Raw genomic sequence first — 25,337 nt, 5'->3', positions numbered from 1 at the left:
AGGTTTCTCAAGAGACAGGTCAGATGGTCTGGTATTCCCATCTCTTTCAGAATTTCCCACAGTTTATTGTGATCCACAGTCAAAGGCTTTGGCATAGTCAATAAAGCAGAAATAGATGTTTTTCTGGAACTCTCTTGCTTTTTTGATGATCCAGCAGATATTGGCAATTTGATCTCTGGTTCCTCTGTCTTTTCAAAACCAGCTTGAACATCTGGAAGTTCACAGTTCACGTATTGCTGAAGCCTGGCTTGGAGAATTTTGAGCATTACTTTACTAGCATGTGAGATGAGTGCAATTGTGTGGTAGTTTGAGCATTCTTTGGCATTGCCTTTCTTTGGGATTGGAACAAAAACTGACCTTTTCCAGTCCTGTGGCCACTGCTGAGTTTTCCAGATTTGCTGGCATATCGAGTGCAGCACTTTCACAGCATCATCTTTGAGGATTTGAAATAGCTCAACTGGAATTCCATCACCTCCACTAGCTTTGTTCGTAGTGATGCTTTCTAAGGCCCACTTGACTTCACATTCCAGGATGTCTGGCTCTAGGTGAGTGATCATGCCATTGTGATTATCTGGGTCGTGAAGATCTTTTTTGTACAGTTCTTCTGTGTATTCTTGCCACCTCTTCTTAATATCTTCTGCTTCTGTTAGGTCCATACCATTTCTGTCCTTTATTGAGCCCACCTTTGCATGAAATGTTCCCTTGGTATCTCTAATTTTCTTGAAGAGATCTCTAGTCTTTCCCATTCTATTGTTTTCCTCTATTTCTTTGCATTGATCGCTGAGGAAGGCTTTCTTATCTCTCGTTGCTGTTCTTTGGAACTCTGCATTCAGATGGGAATATCTTTCCTTTTCTCCTTTGCTTTTTGCTTCTCTTCTTTTCCCAGGTATTTGGAAGGCCTCCTCAGACAGCCATTTTGCTTTTTTGCATTTCTTTTCCATGGGGATGGTCTTCATCCCTGTCTCCTGTACAATGTCACGAACCTCTGTCCATAGTTCACCAGGCACTCTGTCTATCAGATCTAGTCCCTTAAATCTATTTCTCACTTCCACTGTATAATCATAACAGATTTGATTTAGGTCATACCTGAATGGTCTAGTGGTTTTCCCTACTTTCTTGAATTTTAGTCTGAATTTGGCAATAAGGAGTTCATGATCTGAGCCACAGTCTGCTCCCAGTCTTGTTTTGGCTGACTGTATAGAGCTTCTCCATGTTTGGCTGCAAAGAATATAATCAATCTGATTTCGATGTTGACCATCTGGTGATGTCCATGTGTAGAATCTTCTCTTGTGTTGTTGGGAGAGGGTGTTTGCTATGACCAGTGCGTTCTCTTGGCAAAACTCTATTAGCCTTTGCCCTGCTTCATTCTGTACTCCAAGGCCAAATTTGCCTGTTACGCCAGGTGTTTCCTGACTTCCGACTTTTGCATTCCAGTCCCCTATAATGAAAAGGACATCTCTTTTGGGTGTTAATTCTAAAAAGTCTTGTAGGTCTTCATAGAACCGTTCAAGTTCAGCTTCTTCAGCGTTGCTGGTCGGGGCATAGACTTGGACTATCGTTATATTTTATGGTTTGCCTTGGAAACGAACAGAGATCATTCTGTCGTTTTTGAGATTGCATCAGTGCATCTCCTTATGCATTGGTACTACTCCTTACATTTGTACATGTAGCCACTCCTTAGAAATAATGAAGTTTCATCATTAATCCTATTTTATCTTTTCAGAGTGCTAGTCATTAAATGAAGCAATAATCTTGAAGAAATTGATAATCAAGTGGGTCTTGGATTTAAATTATTAAAAATAAAGCAAATAACTGAGTTGCATAAAATATTAACATGTATGAATATTAATAGGTTAAAACAATTTTTCACAGTCGCATTACCCCATGAAATTCTTTTTCACAGTATTATTAAGTATTAACTATGCTTAAATATATTATGTTATAAAAACAAGGAAGCATCTCAGATTGTATCTTTCTTACCTACAGAACATGGTGCTTGGCATATGGTTCTAACAAATAAAATTAAATATATTGTTCCCTGAGAGATACATCCACTGAATAACAATATGTACAGAAGGTTTTCCTATTCATTTCCTATAGTTGAAAGGAAAGTGGATAACAGAAAAGTCAGACCATTCAGGTATATTTAAAGACAGCTAAATATTTTCTAATCAGTAGTCTCTTTATTTTTCACATGTCAATGGAAAAAAAAATCCCCTTGGTTACTTTAATTTCCTCCTTCTAACAAATTCTGAACTTGCAACTGCCCATTAAGAGTTGTGATCATTGGGAGAGAATCAACTTTACAAGCTCTTGTTTACATATAAAACATGGAAATACAACATAGAGGAATGCAATAGTTTAGATACACTGCTGTACACACACATCTTACAATCTATCTTTCTCATATTTGGATTGCAGATTCTATAATACCAAACACTGTCCCATACACCATCTCATTTGTTCCTCACAACAGCTCCAACAGACAGAGTAGCCCAGTATATATTTTGCTCTCCTGAAGCTCAGAAAACTTGACTGTCTTGTCCTCATCCATATAGCTAGTTGATGAGCTACCAAACTAGTTTGACTAGAAACTTTCTAGTTTCTTGACTCCTAGGCCACTAGCCTGTGCACTCCAACTTAGCTCATGTTGAACAAATTATTAGAATCAGATTTTAATGCAATTAGAGTTCAGGGTTTTCAGCTGTCAATTCACATATGATGTGACTAGGAAATTCACTTCTCCAACAGGTTATTATGAAATATGTTGAAAACTATAGAAAAATTATTTCTGAGATGATTTCTTCTTTTGTTGGTTTAATAACAGCTTTGGTTACCCAGTGACAAAAAGACCTAAGAAAGAAGCTCATTCTACTTTTGTAAGCATGATTCCTTGTGCAACAGAACCTGAGCTCTGGAGCACCCAGCACAGTATACAACATCCAGGACTGCAGTAGCTACCTCATCACTCGATGCTGAACAAATATAGTAAGGGAACACGAAAACTGCTTATTAGCAGTGTTGGGAGTATAGAGGTTATCCTGGAATCTGGCCCCATTGCTATTCAGTAATTTGCCTGGTTTGGTTTTGGACAACCCCAAAATGGCTATCTCAGATGCTTGCTTTATCATCAGCTAGCGCTGACTGGGTGCAAAGCACTGGACAGCACACATGTAACAACATCTATTAAATGTAGAGTTAGCTAAAGTCTGAGAAGCAGTGCTTTAAATCCATTTCCCAAGTGACCAACCACACATCATATCCAATTAACAATTTCTGAAGGCCTGAAAACAAAGATCTCAGGGTCTCTTTATAGCAGTGATTGAGCACAGAAGACTTGATGCCTTTGAATTGTGATGCTGGAGAAGACTCTTGAGAGTCCCTTGGACCTCATGGAGATCAAACCAGTCAGTCCTAAAGGAAATCAGTCCTGAATATTCACTGGAAAGACTGATGCTGAAGCTGAAGCTCCAATACTTTGGCCACCTGATGCGAAGAGTTGACTCATTGGAAAAGACCCTGATGGTGGGAAAGATTGAAGTCAAAAGGAGAAGGGGGTGACAGTATGAGACGGTTATATAGCATTATTGACTCAAGAGATATGAAGCTGAACAATCTCTGGGAGATGGTGAAGGAAAGGGAAGCCTGGGGTGCTGCAGTCTATGGCATCCAAAGGTCGAACATGACTTAGCAACTGAAAAACAACAATGGATTATAAATCAGTAATTTGTATTCCCATCCTGAGGAATAAAAAAATTTTTTTAAAGAACCAGAAAACTGGAATTGAGCTGAGAACTTTCACTTCATCAACTCTTATGCCAGAAGGAAGCTGGAAGAAATGTCCAGAAGAAGCAACTACTAAAGACACCACAAATAATACCCGCCTCAGAAGTATTAGAGGGCGTGTATGAGAGAAGGAAAATGTGTACAGGACTTCTGCTGGTGGGAACTAATGGGTGATCAAATAGCCAGTAGAAGCTGGCTTTTTAAAATCACATCATGTAAGAATCAGAATATTACAATTTGAACCTGAGGGGTTCTAGCCCAGCTTTCTCTTTCAGGTAGGAAAACCAAGGCTGAGCGGTCACTAACTTGTCTACTGACCGTATCACACTTAATCTGTGGAAGACGGGATAGAGCACAGTCCTCAGAAGCCTAGCCTCATCCTAGAAGGCCACTCTCAAGTCTGAAAGTAAACTTCACAAGCAATCCTCCACCTTGTTTGAAACCTCTTTTTAGTCTTACTTTATGTTCCAAACAAAAATACCCATCAAGGGCTTATTTGGCAAATTCCCAGAAGGATATAGAATTAGGAGAAAAAAAAAACACAAAAAACTGAGGGATTTTATTTGATTGTGTATTTATCCAAGAAATAAAATCTTTACATAGAAAAATTAGCTGTCAGTTTTGTGGATGACGATGGTTCAACTGGTGCAACGTTTCTAAGTTATGTGCTGCTCAGTGTAAAGAGCTGGACACAACAGTGTAAAGAGCTGGACACAACTGAGCGACTAAGCATACACGAAAAAAAGCATACAATGTAAGGGTTTAGGTGGCCATGCTCTCTCACTGTTATTCACTCTCTACAGAGATCTTAATCAACAGCACAGCATAATGCTGCTTTCATAGCCCAAGACCCTGGGTTCTTCTCTTCAGCATTTCTTGTTCTGCTGTCCATTAGAATCAGAGGAAAACTCCCTTTCCCCTCCTCTCCTTTCTTCTCTATTCTTTCTTTCAGACCCTTCAGACTCTGAAACAGCTTATCTCTGACTCAAATGCAGCTAGAAATACAAAAGAAGAGCAGACACAAGTGGATCAATAAACACAGCAGAAAAATACAGAAAAGGTATGAAGCAGCTGACAATAATGCAGTTTTGAGTGGGTGGGACTTCACCTCAAAATACCTGCATTTTAAGGCTAGCTTCAGTATTGATTCACATTGGATCTTTTAAAAGTGTTTAATGGATTTGATCACACTTTTAGCAGCTGTTATGAAAAATGTTCTGTGAAATTAGGATGTTATAGATCATATTATACAGCAACCAGTTCCCTACAGTAATGGTATGAGTCATTCAGGTTTTCCACTAGATTGATGTTTTTGATGTAAATGGAATGCTGCCCACGGATCAGACATCAGCAGAGGGAACTGGAGCAGCATAACAATGGGGTCTGCTCTGCATTCTTACGTGGATTATTCTCCTCAAAAACACTCACACCTTATACTACCACTCTGCCTGGCTTGTGCTATTATCAACCAAAATGCTGAGCTTAATGAGGAACCTGGTGGCATCTTTAAACTCAAACAGTATCTGCACATCATTCAGTCACTGCAAGTTCACAAAAGATGGGCCCATAGGGCTTTGGGTTGATACATATTGTATCAGAGGTGGGCTAATGTACTTCAGAGAGAGGGTGTGTAAGAGTCACCACAAGAGAAGACTTTGGGTTAGTCTTCCTTGAATAGAATCCAAAACAGAGGCTGTCACTAAATTGGGCAATTTATCTAATCACTCTTTCCCTCAGAATCAACAGGCGTGATGATAACAACATAATAAAGACTAAATGCATTAACACATATATAAATGCTTGGAAGAGCACATAATAAGCATTTAATAAATATCTTTATTTACTGACATACAAAAAAAGATTAGCAAGATACTCTTAAGTGACTAAAGCCAAGTTGCAGAACAACATATATATTCATTTTAAATATTAAAAAAACAGCAACATAAAGTACATTTTCTAACAGTAAATATGTCCATATAATGGCATAGCAAGTGAACTGAAAAGATACACTTCATACTGATAATGGCGGTTACCTTCAAAGAAGATATTAGATTTGAAGAGGTTGGTCAACAGGTGCTTCAGTCTTATTTGTAATGTAATGTTTGTAATATTTTAGAAAAATCTATACATGACATGTAATTAAAATTAGCAAAAAAGAAAAAGCACACATTTAGTATACTTTCTTTTAGAGACATCTTAATTTCATTCTAATCTGATAGCTCTAGTGTTCTAGGATTCAGATGTTGATATCTGCCCAGGATACCCAGTCAAAGTCCCTGTGACCATCAGCCTGCCCTGACATGAGACGGCTGTCTTTTATCACATATATGGAGACTGTTTGCCTGCTTGGCCATTTTACTGCCAGATGATTTGGACTGAAGAAGACTCTACAGTTTAGCTTCCTTTCAGCTACTTCTCTGTTTTAGTGCTGTAGGGGAAGATGTACTGAATCAGATATGATAATTTGAGGTCAAGTTATACAACTGTAGCTCACCTTATGATAGCACTTTGGTTAGGAACCCACCCATGGGCAACTCTCACTCTAAACTCTATTGGTAGCTGATTTCTTTACAACCACCCAAAACCTGACAAATTTTGTACCCCAGGTAGTATTCATGAAAGTTTAGGAGGCTGACTTGATTTCCTACCCTTTTAGATCAATCAGAAGATTATTGTTTCCTAATTTTTAATTATGTCTGACTTTACTGTTGTATACATTTTATTTGCTAATCTTTGAAAAATATTGAGGAATTCTTTTTTATCTCTTTATCAACAAATGCAATCTAAAAACTATCCATATGGTCTTTGAAACATAATTTGGCTATTTGATTTAATGTAGTGCTTTTCCAGGGCAGGCTGGTATTTAACTTAGCTTTCTTCAGTTTATGGTCAATCTACACTCCTATTCTCAGAGTAGAGAGAGGTCCAGATTTTGCTGTCCATATCTTTTAAGACTGTACTTTCAGGGGTCATTTCGGTAGTTCATATCTCAGGAATGACTCTTTAGAAATGCCACTAGACTAGCCTACCCATAGAAGAAGTGGCTATAAGTCAGAAAAACAAAAAAAACTATATGAGATATCCTAAATTCCACCATATATCATTTGAAACACTTGTACAAGTTGCTTGATTCTGCGAATACAAAGGGACACAGGATTTAGATTTAGACAACAAGGCATTTCACTATCTTAGGACTCCTTCATTGTCAGCTGTCTTTAGACTTTGATAGAAAAGATCTGCATTACCTAAAATTTGAATAAATGTTAAATCAAATCAAATGGGCAAACTGGCTGGGAACTGCAGACTTCTGTGAGTAGGACTATGAAGTCAAATGCAGAACTTATGTCTAGGAAGGTGGATCATGTGAATGTCCTTTTCTTAATATTCTAGAGTCTTTGACATGACAATAAACAAGCTTCTGTATTCTTACTCAGGGTCTCCTACAGGTATCAAATTAGCTTTTCTGTCAAAAATCTCTAGATATGAGTAATCCCAAGCATGCTAATTAGGTGGCTCCCCAAATTATATATTTGATGCTACATCTTCCTTGATTATAGTATGGAAAGAATTCAGATTTTATGCCTTTGGTAGAGAATAACCTAAGTTACCTGAGATGAGAGTTGTTTGCTTCCTAAATGGGAAAGTATCTTTTGACTAGAGGAAAGACTGAGTTATGTACAGCATGAGAAGATTTAAGAAAACTTAAAATTTACAATACATATAAGAATCATAGATATGCATAAAAACTTCTTAAGTACTTGAAAATATTGTTAGTTGCTAATAGTACATAAAAAGGAAATCAAATATAACAAATTCATAAATGCAATTTAAAATGTTTGCAGATGTTCGATTAGCTAAGTCCGTATATAGTAACTAAATAGTCAAAGATCCCTTAGTATTGATTTGTATATCAAATTAAAAATTTAAAGAACTACGTTTTTGATAATGTAACTTGAATAAATCAAACATTAAAACCACAATAATAATCAGAATGACTTTTTGGTGCCCCTAAACTCTTCTGTTTCATCCAAAAAAACAAAACAAAACAAAACAAAACTCACAAGCAACAGAATTTTTAGTATACCTACGTTCTAATGTTTCCTAACTTTTCTCATAAGTGGAATTTCCTATAGTTGTCATAAATAATCAGGGCCAGTATTGAAGTAGAACATTACTTCATGTCCACCTACAAGAATTTAATCATAATCTGATGTCTGGGCCCCACAGTAACAGAAAAAAACTTTAAGGAACTTAAACCTTATTGGAACAACATGGTTGGCAGATTGTTCAGAACTCCGCATACAAGATAATTTTCTGGGCCCAATTCTGGAGACAGCTGTTCATTTTTTGAGTTTTAATTTTCTAGATGCTATGATCCCATAGTTGATCCTGTTTACCTCTTGGCTGATAGAATAAATTTCACCTTAAATGAATCCTGAATAATCCACAGGAACTCACGGTGCACACTACATATACAAATCACTTTGTGCAGGATCTTCTCCTTTCTACTTTTATATCCCTTCATCCTGACTTCCCAGCCTATTCTTTTAGTCAACTTACCTTAGCATAACCATATGGTATCTTCCATACTATATAACTGTGACTCCATGGTGAACCACATTGTAAAACAAAAGAAACATTTCAAAACACAGCTATCTTGTACAATTTCCTTGAAAAGGAGTTATATTCCACATTTGGGTTAAAACTGTCTTTACTTCCAGAAGATTACAATCTACCTTATAGTTCAACTGGCTTTTCAATTTTACTCAAAAGCCAAAATAAAATAGGAAGTAGCTCACTTTTCCTAAAATTAACAGAAAATTACTAAGCTTAAGCTCATTCTGACAAAAATCACTTGCTTTCTGTCAATACAACTCTAGCTCTCTTCTAGTACTCACACATATCTCAGTATGACTGAAGGGTCTGGTGACTTCTGTGAACTTATGAAGATGCAGTGAGAAATATGAACCAAGGAGAGTTGCCATTTTGCAACTCAATACCTCCTTTTGAATGCCTCGTTGATTTGGCAACAAAAGTCTTAATGGCTTACACATGGACAGATGCAAAACTTGCACAAAACTAGACAGGCAATTTAAGTGCTTTGCTTTCTGGGTAAGAGAACAGATTTTGGCTTTAATGATATGCCAGAAAACAATCAATAAGTATTGATTTCTCACTCATTTGGCTTGTTCATTAAAATTTTCCACAGTGACTTACTGGGAATTTTCAACCTTTAATTAGTGCAAATCAATAATATTTCATGGTCAAAATTACTTACTGGGGATTAAAAGTTACTGAAAATAATTTGTTCAGGAAAAATGAAAATTGTGAAAGCATACCAAGAAATTATGTCTATATGCATGATAAAGAAAGCTTGAATCTAGTTGAGAATTCTCCCCTGCCTCAAGTTAGAACTAAACCACATGACAGCATGCAATAATTACTCCACCGCTCTGAATCTCATGCTCTGATACAGGACACTCCTGATAATGGAGTCCAAGCATTCACTTTCCTTTTAATATCTTGCCATTTCATGAATTCTGACTTTAATTATGTCTTTAACTTTTGTTTAATATTCTGGATTCCAGTGCTAAAAGTGAATGTTTAGTGTATTCTTGGACTCCCTTAGGAAATAAATCAGATGTGGTGATAGGAGTCTGGCCTGGCCTAGAATCCACAGGTACCAGAAAAGAGCTGCTAACAATGAGGCCTCGGGGAAAGGCAAAAAAGACAAAGACAAACACAAGGTTACAGCCTCAGCAAAATATGATTTTCTGGAGGAGTCCAAAGTCTAGGAACTTTCTTATCAATATAAATGTATGGCTGATGCTGATTTTTTATTTTCCCTTAAAAATCTTAAACTAGTATTTATTTTAAGCCTAAAAAAAACCTTTGTGGTTTTTCTCATTCTCATCTTTTAGTTATGCTACTTAAATTTTTTATATTTAAAAATACTTTATTTAAGCAAAAAAGTGTACCATCTATATAAGTCATATACAAATAGGAGGAGGAAAAAGACACTTATGTACTTACTATCGAGTCTAAGAAATAAAATTATTACTTCTGAAGCTCCCTCTATGCCCTGTTCCTAGTTGTAACCCTTGGTTTTTTTCTCCTAGTTATTCCACAAAAGTATCTCTAAAGAATATATTAATTTTGCCTGTTTTTTAAACTTTACATACATGGTAATGAACTGTATATAATATTCGTCAAATCATTTTTCTTTTTGTCTGCTCAACATTATGTTGAAAGGTTTGATCAGGATTAACTACCTTTTAACTGTAGCTATCATGAATGATGTTGCTGTGCATTTTTGAACATGTCTCCTGGCACAGAGCAAGAATTTCTGGAGAGCACACATATACACAACAGAAGTGAACATACGGGGCCATAGAATTTGCACATATTCCATTTTACTAGGTAATTCAAATTGTTTTAACAAAATAGTTGTATGAGTTTTCCTTTTTTCCCCTACATACTAGCTATCAAATATTACCATGAAACTTTATCTTTGTCAATCATTTTATTCTTATTAATAAAGTTGAACATTTATGTTCACAAACCTTTGGGTTTCTTCTTTTGTGAACAGATTGTTTACGTGTTTTGTCCATTTTTCTATTATGTTAGTTGTGTTTTTTTATGATTGGGTAAGTTTTAAGTATATTCTAGATAACAATAACCATCTTTTTTCTTAGTTACATGGGCTATAAATAGCCTCTCTCAATTTTTCACTTCTAGGTTTTACTAGTGTCTTTTCATGATCAGATTTTCTTAATATTATTGTGCTCAAATTTATCAAATTTTGCTTATGATTTGGAAATTTTTGTATTAAGATATCACATGAGCATTCTCCTACATTTTCTTCTAAAAGTTTTAAATGTTGCCTTTCATTGTCGAGACTTAAATCCATTTGAAATCTATTTCATGAATGATATGAGATCAGATCCAATTTCAGTTTTCTCCTGAGTGGTCAATTTTCCCAGCTATCTGTTGGTCTATCCTTTCCCCACTAATCTGTCACGTCAGCTTTGTATTATTCTCAAACTAACATGAATGGACCAGTCTGTTTCTGGACTCTATTCTGTTGTACTGATATACTTGTCAGTTGCTGAGATTACACCACACTGTCTTAATACTGTTGCTTTACAATGAATCTCAGCAACTGAAAGAACAAGTTCCCTCCCCTTGGTATTCTTCAGGAATATCTTGATTACTCTGGGCCAACAAGTTGTTTGTCCACCTACATTTTAGAAACAATCTGTTAAGTTCTGAAAAATCACCTGTTCAAATTCTGATGGAAACTGCATGGAATATATAAATTGGTTTGGCATAATGTCATTTTTTCAATATTGAGTCCTATCTCTTTTGATTCATACAGGTCTTCTTGAATGTCTTTTCATGGGTCTTGAGCTTCTTTTGTTAAATTCACACTGGATACCTTATTTTTTTTGTTGCTATCATAAATGGTAGCTTGTAAAATCATGTTAAACTCAATAATTCTAATGATCTGAAGACTTGAGGGTTTTTTATGTATTTAATTTTATTACTGGTGAATAATGGTAACGTTGCCTCTTTTCATTCCTTGTATCTTTTATCTCTTATCTTGTCTACTTCTTGATAGGACCTCTAGGACAACATTGAGTGGATGTGTAATAAACAGTTATGGTGAAATGTTAAAAGTAGCCTTCATTTTAAAAGGAATTCTTGATTCTAACATTTCACCACCAAACACAATAACTGACAGAGACTTGCTACCCTCACATAACAAGAAAGTTCATATGTATTTCTAGTTTAAGAAACTTTTTATTATGAATAAGTGTTCAGCTTTATTTAGTGTTTGTCTTCGTCTAATAAGATGATTATATACATTTTTCTCCTAGTTAATGTGTGAATTGTAGGAGCTTTCTAATATTAAATCAGCTTTGTCTTTCTTACATAGACACAGGGGGTCATGATAATGTATATGAAGATCTTCAAAATGTATTTCTAGATTCAACATTTATTTTTGTGAACAAGTAGTTTGTTTTATTTTAAATAAAGAGAATTCTGGCCAGCCAGTGGGTGTTCACTCTGCTCATCTGAAAATACAGGAAGAACCCTATTCCGGAACATAACTGTGTTACTTTAAACCTCATAAACCTGTACTAACTCCATATCCAGCCTAACTATCAAATATACAGATATATACTACATTAGCTATACAAAGATACACTCAAGGCATTTGCCAGGGAGTATAAACTTTAACCCTCTATTAAAAGGTCACTAAGAATGACACGTATAAAAAGAATGCTTTTTAAAGAAAAACAAATCCCCAACTCTTTGAGAATATTTATGAAATCTTTACTCAGTAATGCAGGTCACACTCCAATTATGGAAGATATTTTTTATGCTTAACTGTGGTAGGGCCTTGTTCTCAAACAAAACAAGTCATGACTTTACATGGAAACAACTCATGGATTATTTTTAATAAAATGAATCCTGACAATAAGACTTGTCCATTCAATTTCAAATATTGGTTACAAGATATAGCCACTGATTGTTTCATGTTTAGAAATTCTTTGTCATTATTCAAAAAAGTTTTTAATCATGAAAATAAACTTATTTACAAACAAAACCCCCACAACAGCTGAATGGGAACGTCTTAATGAATAATCAATCCATCTTCTCCAGCAAATATTCTAAATTTTATCTATAGGTATTCACACAAAAAAAGAATAAAGTTAATATAGGAAAAAATAAACAAGAAAAGAAATTCCCATTCAATTAATCCAAAAGAAGGCAAGAAAGTAGATAAAAAGAACAAAGAAAGATTTACAAACAGTAAGATGTTAGATTTAAACTCAATATATCAAAAAATAAATAGCAACTTTCTAAAGTTGAGAAAAATTTTTAAATATAAAATCGAGACTGTAATAAAAATAGGCAACCATCCATTGCTTACAAAAGACAGAAAATTTGTAATAAAAGAATGGAAAAAGACATCTCACAAACACTAAAAGAAAGATAACATAGCCCTTCAAATATCAAACAAAATCAATAAGGTCAATTACTAGAAATAAAGAAGGACATTTCCTAATGATCAGAAGTCAATCTACTAACAGTTGTTTGCTTTCCCTTGCTCTTCTTGATAAAGACTTTATTTAAATATGAGTAAATTATCAAAAAATGATTCAATTCAGAAAAATCAGATTCAGTGCAAACCAATAAGCTAACAACTGGGTCACAACAAGCAAGGACAGGGACAATGACCAAAGAATTGGCTGGTGTGAATACCTAAGCAGGCTCAGAGTTCTACTGACATATCTCTAAGTCCCAGGTTTTCAACTTACTGAGCTCAGGATTCAAATGTAGACTACTATCTTAGAGATCTACTTTTAAGAAATCTTGGGCTTTAATGCAACAGCCAAACCATTTTGTGGAAAAAGAGTAAGGGAAAGCAGAAAAGCAGGAAGGTATTATTTTCTCTAAGATATTCTTAAATAACCTAAAAGGTAGCTAAGAAATATTTATATTTTTAAAGATATCAGAATTGACTAATTCCAGCCACAATCTATTATGAAAGTGGCTTCTCTGGTGACTTATATGGTAAAGAATCCACCTGCTAGGCAGGAGATCTGGGTTCGATCCCTGGGTTGGGAAGATCCCCTGGAGGAGAGCATGGCAACCCACTCTAGTATTCTTGCCTGGAAAATCCCCATGGATGGACAAGCCTGGCAGGCTTCAGTCGATGGGGTCGCAAAGAGTCAAGACATGACTGAGCGACGAAGCACAAGACTTTCCTATAATCTGCTATCTTGCAATTTAAGTCATTTTCTTCTTGCATAGTTTTCATTAAGAGTTAAGAAATAGAAAGAAACTAAAGGAACTAAGGATAAAATGCTTTATATATAATATTCCATGTTCATACTTTGGAGAAGATAACATTCAGTGTTATTTAACCAGTGGTCCACTGGCTGAGTAGATGGGTATGAAATAAAAGAAGTATTTGGTAGTTATGCCCCAAATTCAAAGGGATCCTTGAATTACACTTACAAACCTACTAGTGACCCAGTTCCTGTTATGCCTCAATGCTATTAACGGTATTGCTTTGGGTTTTCTGACTTATGATTTCAGCCTTTTCTGAAGGCAGAGTTCCCATCAGTTATCTAAGAGAAGCAGCGGATTCCATAAAAGCTGCTGCTGCTGCTAAGTCGCTTCAGTCGTGTCCGACTCTATGCAATCCCATAGACGGCAGCCCACCAGGTTCCGCCATCCCTGGGATTCTCCAGGCAAGAATACTGGAGTGGGTTGCCATTTCCTTCTCCAGTGCATGAATGGGAAAACTGAAAGTGAAGTTGCTCAGTCGTGTCTATAAAAGCAGTACAGTTCATCTGCGTAGTTAAGAAAATGGGCCATAGAGCTGGATGAGAACAGCTCTCCTGTTCAGAGTGTGTATGCTGTACCCTTCGTCGCTCTGTCGTGTCCGAATCTTTGCGACCCCATGGACTGCAGCCCCCCAGGCTCCTCTGTCCATGGGGATTCTCCAGGCAAGGATACTGGAGTGGGTTGCCATGACCTCCTCCAGGGGATCTTCCCAACCCAGGGATTGAACTAAGGTCTCTCGCATTGTAGGCAGATTCTTTACCATCTGAACCACCACAGTGAGCCTGGGCAGACGGCTTAATTTCTTCATCTACAGTTTCTGATCTGTAAAATGTGATGACAGCAATACTATTCTTAGGGTTGTTGTGAGAATTAAGTGAATTACTATGAGTAACTTAAAACAGTGCCTGCCCTGTAGAAATATTGTGTTGTTTCCCAGGAATATTTTTTTTAAGTGACATATAGTTGATTTACAATATTGTGCTGGAAAGTATCACTTGTTATCATTATGGTTGACTTTCAACCATTGCAAATGCTATCTTTTTCCATTAATAGAGTTTTTAATTTCTAAGAAAAAACAAAACCATTAGTGGGTCACAATGCTTGCAGAATTAAGCATAAACTGTTCTTCATGCATCCAAAGCCTACTTTTACTCCAAAAATACCCTACAACACACCTTGAATGTAAGGTCCCACCTTTAACGTAAGGTTTCTGAATCAGGAAAAAATTCTAATTTTATTCACTTTTTTCCCATCTTCAACCTCCCTCTCATCTCTTAAAATGTTCATAGTATCTATTCAATTCATATCAAACCCTTCCCTGGTGGCTCAGTAATTACAGAATCCACCTGCAACGCAGGAGACCTGGGTTTGATCCCTGAGTCAGGAAGATCCCCTGGAGAAAGAAATGACAACCCACTCCTTCATTCTTGCCTGGAGAAGTTCATGGACAGTGGAGTCATGAGGTTATATAAGAGTTGGACATGACTTAGCAACTAAACCAACCAAAACCTTCACCTGCCTCATCTGGAATACCTGGAGGCTCAGTAAGCACATGTTATTTAAGTGAGTTTTTTTAGGGAATTTAATCAAACTACAACTACAACTGTTTCTTCTACCAGTATCTCTCTAACAAGCCTGTTCTCTGCTCTTTTTCTAATCCTGACTTAATATCTGGGTGGCCACACGCATTTCTCGTCACTTCAGGGCCTTTGGATACAAACTAGAGAACTCATATATAGACCAGCATTACTCAGACACTAAGAAATTACAAACATGACACATGGCAGCAGGACAAACCTGTCATTTTTCACATCCTGAAACACGTGTAAACTAACATCTGACAGCCATACTGGTGTAAACTAGAAGTGATTTAGAGCCTGTCGACGGACGGCACAGAAGCACAGCCGAGAGGAGTCATCCCACGTCCAAGGAGAGGTGGCTGCGCGGGTGCAGGAGGGTTGAGAGGAGCTACTCCACGTTCAAGGTCAGGAGGGGCCGCCGTGAGGAGATACCCCTCGTCCAAGGTAAGGAGCAGCAGCTGTGTTTTGCTGGAGCAGCCGTGAAGAGATACCCCACGTCCAAGGTAAGAGAGACTGAAGTAAGACGGTAGGTGTTGCAAGAGGGCATCAGAGGACAGACACACTGAAACTATAATCACAGAAAACTAGCCAATCTGATCACACAGACCATAGCCTTGTCTAACTCAATGAAACTAAGCCATGCCGTGTTGGGCCACCCAAGACGGATGGGTCATGGTGGAGAGGTCTGACAGAATGTGGTCCACTGGAGAAGGGCATGGCAAACCACTTCAGTATTCTTGCCTTGAGAACCCCATGAACAGTATGAAAAGGCTGATAGGACACTGAAAGATGAACTCTCCAGGTCAGCAGGTGCCCAATATGCTACTGGAGATCAGTGGAGAGATAACTCCAGAAAGAATGATGATATGGAGCCAAAGCAAAAACAATACCCAGCTGTGGATGTGACTGGTGATAGAAGCAAGGTCCAATGCTGTAAAGAGCAATATTGCATAGGAACCTGGAATATTAGGTCCATGAATCAAGGCAAATTGGAAGTGGTCAAATAGGAGGTGGCAAGAGTGAGCGTCAACATTCTAGGAATCAGTGAACTAAGATGGACTGGAATGGGTGAATTTAACTCAGGTGACCATTGTATCTACTACTGTGGGCAGGAATCCCTTAGAAGAAATGGAGTAGCCATCATAGTCAACAAAAGAGTCTGAAATGCAGTACTTGGATGCAATCTCAAAAATGACAGAATGATCTCTGTTCGTTTCCAAGGCAAACCATTCAATATCACGACAATCCAAACCTATGCTCCAACCAGTAACGCTGAAGAAGCTGAACTTGAATGGTTTTATGAAGACCTACAAGACCTTTTAGAACTAACACCCAAAAAAGATGTCATTTTCATCATAAGGGACTGGAATGCAAAAGTAGGAAGTCAAGAAATATCTGGAGTAACAGGCAAGTTTGGCCTTGCAGTACAGAATGAAGCAGTGCAAAGGCTAATAGAGTTTTGCTAAGAGAACGCACTGGTCATAGCAAATACCCTCTTCCAACAACACTTCTCTTCTCTTAAGAGAAGACTCTACACATGGACATTACCAGATGGTCAACACTGAAATCAGATTGATTATATTCTTTGCAGCCAAACATGGAGAAACTCTATACAGTCAGCAAAAACAAGACTGGAAGCTGACTCTAGCTCAGATTATGAACTCCTTATTGCCAAATTCAGACTTAAATTGAAGAAAGTAGGGAAAACCACTAGACCATTCAGGTATGACCTAAATCAAATCCCTTATGATTATACAGTGGAAGTGACAAATAGATTTAAGGGACTAGATCTGATAGACAGAGTGCCTGATGAACTATGGACAGAGATTTGTGACATTGTACAGGCCACAGGGATCAAGACCATCCACAAGAAAAAGAAATGCAAAAAAGCAAAATGGTTCTCTGAGGAGGCCTTACAAATAGCTGTGAAAAGAAGTGAAGTGAAAAGCAAAGGAGAAAAGGAAAGATATTCCCATCTGAATGCAGAGTTCCAAAGAATAGCAAGGAGAGATAAGAAAGCCTTCCTTAGCGATCAGTGCAAAGAAATAGAGGAAAACAACAGAATGGGAAAGACAGAGATCTCTTCAAGAAAATTAGAGATACCAAGAGAACATTTTATGCAAAGATGGGCACGATAAAGGACAGAAATGGTATGGACCTAACAGAAGCAGAAGATATTAGGAAGAGGTAGCAAGAATACACAGAAGAACTGTACAAAAAGGATCTTCATGAACCAGATAATCACGATGGTGTGATCACTCACCTAGAGCCAGACATCCTGGAATGTGAAGTCAAGTGGGCCTTAGAAAGCATCACTACGAACAAAGCTAGTGGAGGTGATGGAATTCCAGTTGAGCTATTTCAAATCCTCAAAGATGATGCTGTGAAAGTGCTGCACTCAATATGTCTGCAAATTTGGAAAACTCAGCAGTGGCCACAGGACTGGAAAAGATCAGTTTTCATTCCAATCCCAAAGAAAGGCAATGCCAAAGAATGCTCAAACTACTGCCCAACTGCACTCATCTCACATGCTAGTAAAGTAATGCTCAAAATTCTCCAAGCCAGGCTTCAGCAATACGTGAACTATGAACTTCCAGATGTTCAAGCTGGTTTTAGAAAAGGCAGAGGAACCAGAGATCAAATTGCCAACATCCGCTGGATCACTGAAAAAGAAGAGAGTTCCAGAAAAACATCTATTTCTGCTTTATTGACTATGCCAAAGCCTTTGACTGTGTGGATCACAATAAACTGTGGAAAATTCTGAAAGAGATGGGAATACCAGACCACCTGACCTGCCTCTTGAGAAACCTGTATGCAGGTCAGGAAGCAAAAGTTAGAACGGCACATGGAACAACAGACTGGTTCCAAATAGGAAAAGGAGTACGTCAAGGCTGTATATTGTCACCCTGCTTATTTAACTTATATGCAGAGTACATCATCAGAAACGCTGGGCTGGATGAAGCACAAGCTGGAATCAAGATTGCCAGGAGAAATATAAATAACCTCAGATATGCAGATGACACCACCCTTATGGCAGAAAGTGAAGAACTAAAGAGCCTCTTGATGAAAGTGAAAGAGGAGAGTGAAACAGTTGGCTTAAAGCTCAACATTCAGAAAACTAAGATCATGGCATCTTGTCCATCACTTCATGGCAAATAGATGGGGAAACAGTGGAAACAGTGTCCGACTTTATTTTGGGGGGCTCCAAAATCACTGCAGATGGTGACTGTAGCCATGAAATTAAAAGACGCTTGCTCCTTGGAAGGAAAGTTATGACCAACGCAGACAGCATATTAAAAAGCAGAGACATTACTTTGTCAACAAAGGTCCGTCTAGTCAAGGCTATGGTTTTTCCAGTGGTCATGTATGGATGTGAGAGCTGGACCGTGAAGAAAGCTGAGTGCCGAAGAATTCATGCTTTTGAACTGTGGTTTGGAGAAGACTCTTGAGAGTCCCTTGGACTGCAAGGAGATCCAACCAGTCCATCCTAAAGGAGATCAGTCCTGGGTGTTCATTGGAAGGACTGATGTTGAAGCTGAAACTCCAATACTTTGGCCACCACATATGAAGAGTTGACTCATTGGAAAAGATTCTGATGCTGGGAAGCATTGGGGACAGGAGAAGAAGGGTATGACAGAGGATGAGATAGCTGGATGGCATCACTGACTTGATGGACAGGAGTTTGGGTAAACTCAGGGTGTTGTTGATGGACAGGGAGGCCTGGTGTGCTGCGATTCACATTCACAAATAGTCGGACACGACTGAGCAACTGAACTGACTTGAACTGTGTCTCTTGATGAAAAAAACAAAAACAAAAAACTGTTATACTTGCTTTATGTACTTTAAGAAGAAAGTATCAAACTGTATTAAATAATATGTTTGTATATATAATCTGCCAACTTTTTTTTTTTTACTGCATGGTGCAGCTTGTGGGAGCATAGTTCTCAGACCAGGGATTGAACCCGAGTTCCTTGGCAGTGAGAGTGCGGAGTCCCAACAACTGGACTGCCAGGAAATTCCCAATATGTCCACATTTTAATGAGATATTTCAGTAGGCTTAGTTTATAGAAAAAGCCATATGTATGATGTTTGAATAGAAATTTAACTGTGGTAAATTTTTGCATGATTTGAAAAATGGTTTTATCACTCTAAATATGTACCATAATTTAATAAGAGAGTCACACAATTAACCCTTTCACAGTTGGGAAGCTTGTTCCAAATAGGATGAGTTCTTGAGAAGAAGTGACTGCTTACATGCTTTCTTTCCTCCTCTTACTTTTCTGCCTCTTTCACCCTCTTTCCTTTTCTTTCACTATTTCATTCCAACACAGTTTTTCACTGACCTGTAATTGATAATCCTTTTTCTTCACTGAGCTGACTCAGACTGAAAAAGATGCTAAACCACTCACTCTATCAATAAGATTCCAGTGCTTAGAAAACGAATCAGAGCTGCACAGTCTACAGGAGGTGAGGAGACAAAGCCCTGCACCTCAAGTGTGAACATTAGCAGAACCAACCTCCACTGCTGTATCTATCCTGGTGCAAAAAGGTGTGTGCTTGGGGGTGGGGGTGGTAATTACATGCCAAATGACCTGTGTTTGGTCTGCTGCTTTACTTCCTTTTCTAAACCACGACGACTTCAGCGTTCCCTAGCAACAGAAGCAGAGGATCAATTTAGAAAAGTGCTTTCCAGAGCATTCCTATCTAGCTACTGACCAAGCCATTTTAGTTTATGTGATCAAGCAATTGAAATTCAAGGAGATTTATCACTGACTGTCCTCGGCAGCAAAACTGAAAGAGGACCATTTGATATGTATGCTACTAATGTCTGAGATGACTGATTCCACCTCTACTGCACAAGCATGAATTGGTTTCAGGAAGAATTAGTAGTCTCTGCATTTCACCGTGAACCTACAGTGTTGCTAGGGAAACTGATAATTATGTGGCAAAATGGAGGGTGCAGAATAGAAGAAAAAGGGTTCTGAAGAAATGTAAGGTTTTGATCCAAATCAACATATTAACAATAAAGTATGTTGATCTTCTGTAGTCAAATAATTTAATAAATACTGTTAATTATATGCTTGACAAGATATTGATTTCTGAACTAAAAGAAATGAATCAGACTTTGCAAAGTAACTGGTTACTAATAATATTTTGTGTATGGCATAGCAGGAATATATATTTATTATAAACTACAGTGATTCTGAAGAATTAAAATATTCAAAAAAGTCAGAAAAAACACACTGATTTGATTTCCATTTTTTAAGAATATCATCTTACAGAGTGCTAGATATAAAAATTGTAACTATAATGCTCTAATAAAATTTCTTTTTTTTCATCTCAAACACTGTTTAGCGGGGAGAAGAAAGAAGTGTTGCTATTTTTATATTATGCATAGTAAAAAACCAGCCTAGAGAAGCTGAATGATCTTCCTGAAGTCACACACTTCTTCAGTTAGTGGTAATGCTGGTGCTAAATACTTTTCTTTAACCACTGGGAGGCATTATTTATAGCTTATGTCATAGTAAGGGAAAACACAGCAAAAGGATATAAACTTAGTGAAGACACTCAAATCTCTAAATAGTACTTCAATTTTAAATGAAAATTTCCAATACTTTTCATTTTTAACAGCTAAGAGTTTAGTTCTGAAAGTTAATGATATGATATAAACACTTGCTTATCAAGAAAATCTCACTGGAGACATTTTAATGTGTGAAAGAGCATCAAAGAATTACACAGCTCATTAGTGATCTCAGTTTTACTGCATGTCAAACCACTGCTTGTAAGGTGTCAGTCCCTTCATGACAATGCTACTACTGCATGACATTCTTTTATTTTCACTTTTTCTAACATCCACTAGGTAGAAATTTTAAGAGATGAAATTGAAAGTTTTACGTCTTCCTCCGTATTTATCTTCATAAATTCTTAACACATTTTAAAATTTATAAATATACTACACATATTAAAGCATTCACATTCTTATACACGCAATCCATGTACAGGTGCATTGGGGGAAGAAAATAAGTGATTCATTTATGGTTGGTATATGAACAAAGATCATTCCCTTTATTAACATTTCCATTATTAATAGAAAATGTTTCCAGTGTTTTGGTCTGATTTAGTCTTTGACAGGAAAGAATGAGACATATACACAACTCATCAAGGTAAAAGCAGAAAACTATACAGAACTTCTTAACCCAATGAATTCTAAATGATGGAAGTGGGTAGTCAGCCATCTGATGTTATGAAAAAGATCTTCATTCTAGGGACTTAAAAAAAATCACTCATTTTCAGCCTTCCTCATTAATCCCTAAGTCGTGTGGCTCACCCTAGATGGGATAAACGATCAGTTTCAGGCAGTTCATTAAGCCTATCAAGTTTATGTGGCTTAAAATTAGTATCTGGCTTGTCAAACTTGAAATTTTGTTGTTTTTTTACTTCAAAGATTTATTTTTGATAAAACAAGAGCAAAATGATAGGTCACTATTTTGATAAGCCCTTTCTTCTTTCCCAAAGCAGGGAAGCTTTTTCACCTTTTAAATCTCTGAGTAAAACAAAGAAGAATGTAAGGCCAAACTTTATAGTTGTTAAAAACAATTTTTATGGTTAGGTTGAACAAACCTTGACTTAGGCCATCTTGACAAGATGTCTGCTTGATATCCAAGTTCTCCAAGGTATCTCCTTTAGAGACCTCACCAAGAGATGTCCTTCTCTCAAAGATGTTGTTGTTGTTGTTAACTTGAGTCCCATTTTGCTTCAGTAGCCTGAACACCTCAGCTTCCAAATCTCTAATCTAAGAGAGAAAAAAATATATATACACTCATGAAACCATAAAGCAGCACTCTTCTCCAAGCACTAGGCAAAACTACCCTATTATTCTTTTTTCAAATTTTATTAAAATATAGTTGATTTATAATATTGTGTTAAATTCTGCTGTAGAGCAAAGTGACTCAGTTTTTTATATATGTATATGTATATATACATGCACACGTGTGTGTATGTGTGTATATATATATATATATATATATATATATATATATATATATATATATTCTTTTCCACTATGATTTATCATGGGCTTCCCTGGTGGCTCAGTTGGCAAAGAATCCACCTGCATTGCAGGAGATTCAGGTTTGATCCCTGGGTCAGGAAAATGACATGGAGAAGGAAATGGCAACCCACTCCAGTATTCTTGCCTGGAAAATCCCATGGAGAGAGGAATCTGGTAGGCTACAGTGTATGGGGAAAGATAAATTCTATGATTTATCTTTTTATCATATTATATGATTTATCACAGAATATTGAGTATAGCTCCCTGTGCTATACAGTAAGACCTTGCTGCTTATCCAACCTATGCATAATAGTCTGCATCTGCTAATCCCAAACTCCCAGTCTTTTCATCGTCTCCCCTTAGCAACCACAAGCTTATTCTCTATGTCTGTAAGTCTTTTTTTATTTCATAGATATGTTCATTTTGGTAGTATTTTAGATTCCACATATAAGTGATATCATATGGTTTTTGTCTTTGTCTTTCTGACTTATTTTGCTTAGTATGAGAATCTCTAGGTCCGTCCATGTTGCTGTGAATGGCATTATTTCATTCTTTTTAATGGTCGAGTACTATTCCATTGTATAAATGCACCATATCTTCTTTATCCATTCATTTGTCGACAGACATTTAGGCTGTCTCCACGTCTTAGCTGTCTGTAGTGAACAGTGCTGACATGAACACAGGGCTGCATGTATGTTTTCGAGTTAAGTTTTGTCTGACTATTCTATCACACGCTGGCTTTGTGCACATGACTCACCCGTACTTGCAAGCCCTGAACTTCCACGAGATGAGCTTTCTCCAAATCTTCTATTTTCTTTCTTTCTGCTTCCTGTCTTTTGATGAAATCAAGTTCTCTTAAGGAGAAAATAATAGATCTCAGTGCATCAAATACTCAATAAATAAGGAAATATAAAAATTCTTATCTGAAGCAATGAGCCACACAGTGAAATAAGTAACTAGACAGCTATTTAAATAAATAAAACTCACTCACAGAGAAAAGGTATCTAGTAATGAAAGCAAATAAAATGTTTTAAAGATATACAAAGTAAATAAAAATGCTTTGATTCTGCTTACTGAGATTTTCATTTGTAGCTCCTGATTCTGGAGCACCTGTTCATATTTAGATAGAAGCTACTGAACTAATGACCCACCTTGGTAATTCAGTGGAGATAATTACATGTTCAGTAGAAATAATTTCACATTTATAAAGTCATTTACCTAGTAAACTGATGGAATGGATGGTAAGAGTTTTAAAAAGATAATTATTATAAGACTGCTTCCTAGAAATGAGAATAGAGGGGGCTGAATGGGTCAGAAACACTGAGGGGAAGCTGTCACTACACATCTGAGGATATTATGAGGACAAGGAGAAATATCTCCAACTGAGAGTTTGGAATGCAATATGCAAATTTGGTAGAATTTATTATAAAATTATTACATGAAATAAGAGTTAGGAATACTTTTAATAAGAATTAAAATAGAGATGTATTGAATTCACAGTCATAAGAACAACTGCTTCCTTTTTAATATACTTTTTACAGCAATACCTTTTAAACATTAAAACCATTATTTCCATGATAGGAAATAACAGATACCATGAATCTTACATATATGCTTAGCTTATAAGGCTTGACATGCAAGACGAGAAGGGATACTGGAGTTACTTTCTAAGTAACTGATGAAAAAATATGGTAAAAATCTTCCTGGTTTCCCTGAAATTACACCAAGATCCAACAGATGGAAGCAAAGCAGCATTAGCTTGAAAATAGGTATTGAAATTTAAAAGCCAAGTGTGGTGATGGTCTCTCACTGTAGTGAACCAAGGCCCTTGTGGTTCTCTCACAAGGAAAGGAAAGTAGCAGGGCAAGGGGTCTTGTCAGTCAATATTTCCACTATCTGTAGTGGGAAAATTCTGAAGTTAACTGATTCTAAGAACAGAAACAGAAGCAGCCTCATCAAGGCCCCAGTTGCTGCTTTGTACATGCTATATCCAACAGTCATTCTGCATGACACTTCAACTTGGCTTCTTGCTTCTAAGTTACATATGTTTCAAAAGGACAGAGGTTCAAATGCTTTAACAGTTACAATAAATGATTAACTAACAGCAAAAACAAGAACAAAACAGGAGGTTGCCAAAAAATCACAGAAGAACAAAATAAAATCGCATGTGAAACATTGATGCAAGAGATTTCTAAAACTTAATGTCTATTTATTATTTTAAGTATGCTCCTTAAAGGGATGATTCTGAAGTCATTTTTTCTTTTCCACTAGATACTACAAAATTACTGGATATAAGCCTTCTTTAGATGCACACAAAAATCATTACATCACTAGAAGCTGCTTACTTTTGCTGAAAATCCTTGATCAGTTTCTTTGCCTTGTTGTATTTCTTTTCCAAGGCCTGATACTGGCTTTGAGTCTCTTTGAGGTGCTCGTTCACTGTGTGGCATAACGTTTGAGCTTCAATCCAGTAGCTCTCCAACTTCATCATTCTTTCTTTATTCTCTTCTATATTCTGTTGAAGTTGGGTTTTTTCTAGTTCCCACCTCACTTTCTCATTTTCTGCAGCTTGCAGCTGGACAAAGCAAATGTCAAAGCAAGGATATTTCTGGGTACTTTTGTAACAAAAATCTATCATACTTTTATAGTATATTTTAGAATAAATTCCATTATTACATATACTCTATCATGAAACACATTGAAATGAGAAGAGCAAGTATGATTTTCATTTTATAGAGATTATAAAATGGAAGCCTTGAAGTGAAATGGTTGTCCAAGGTCATACGTCTGATAAATGATAAAACATGGATCTGTTTCCAACTCCCATGATCTTTCCATCATACCATGCAATCTATGAAATTCTCCGAGCAGTAAAATATGTTTTAGAATTTGACTGATTCTATCCAATGAACTTCAACATGCTTTCTTTTAGAGTTGTTTTTAAAACATATAACTATATGCAAAATGGTAACTAAAAAAGGAGTGGGGAGAGGCAAGCTGGGAAGGAGAGGGGCAGAGCACAGTATGGCCAATGATTAAGAGGCGGACCCTGGAGT

General features: G+C 36.8%; 1 protein-coding gene across 16 annotated transcripts in view; it reads right to left on the bottom strand.

The window, feature by feature from the left end:
- The window catches only part of PPP1R9A (protein phosphatase 1 regulatory subunit 9A), a 362,524-nt gene that overhangs the window by 46,067 nt on the left and 291,120 nt on the right, over window positions 1-25,337 (bottom strand). For all 16 annotated transcript variants that reach the window (XR_014066087.1, XR_014066088.1, XR_014066090.1 and 13 more), the window contains 3 exons: window positions 24,627-24,856; window positions 23,039-23,135; window positions 21,852-22,023 (listed from right to left, as the gene is read on the bottom strand). Coding sequence is in view for 13 of the 16 variants with exons in the window: in XM_081531508.1 (XP_081387634.1) it covers window positions 21,852-22,023; window positions 23,039-23,135; window positions 24,627-24,856 (499 nt within the window). In the remaining 3 variants the exon portion in view is untranslated. The remainder of the gene's footprint in view (window positions 1-21,851; window positions 22,024-23,038; window positions 23,136-24,626; window positions 24,857-25,337) is intronic.

Source organism: Giraffa tippelskirchi, chromosome 10 (assembly GCF_054371585.1).
Source record: "Giraffa tippelskirchi isolate mGirTip1 chromosome 10, T2T-mGirTip1v1.2.pri, whole genome shotgun sequence".
Classification (NCBI taxonomy): domain Eukaryota; kingdom Metazoa; phylum Chordata; class Mammalia; order Artiodactyla; family Giraffidae; genus Giraffa; species Giraffa tippelskirchi.
Note: the sequence above shows the minus strand (reverse complement) of the source record. Positions and strands in the feature narration are given on the sequence as shown.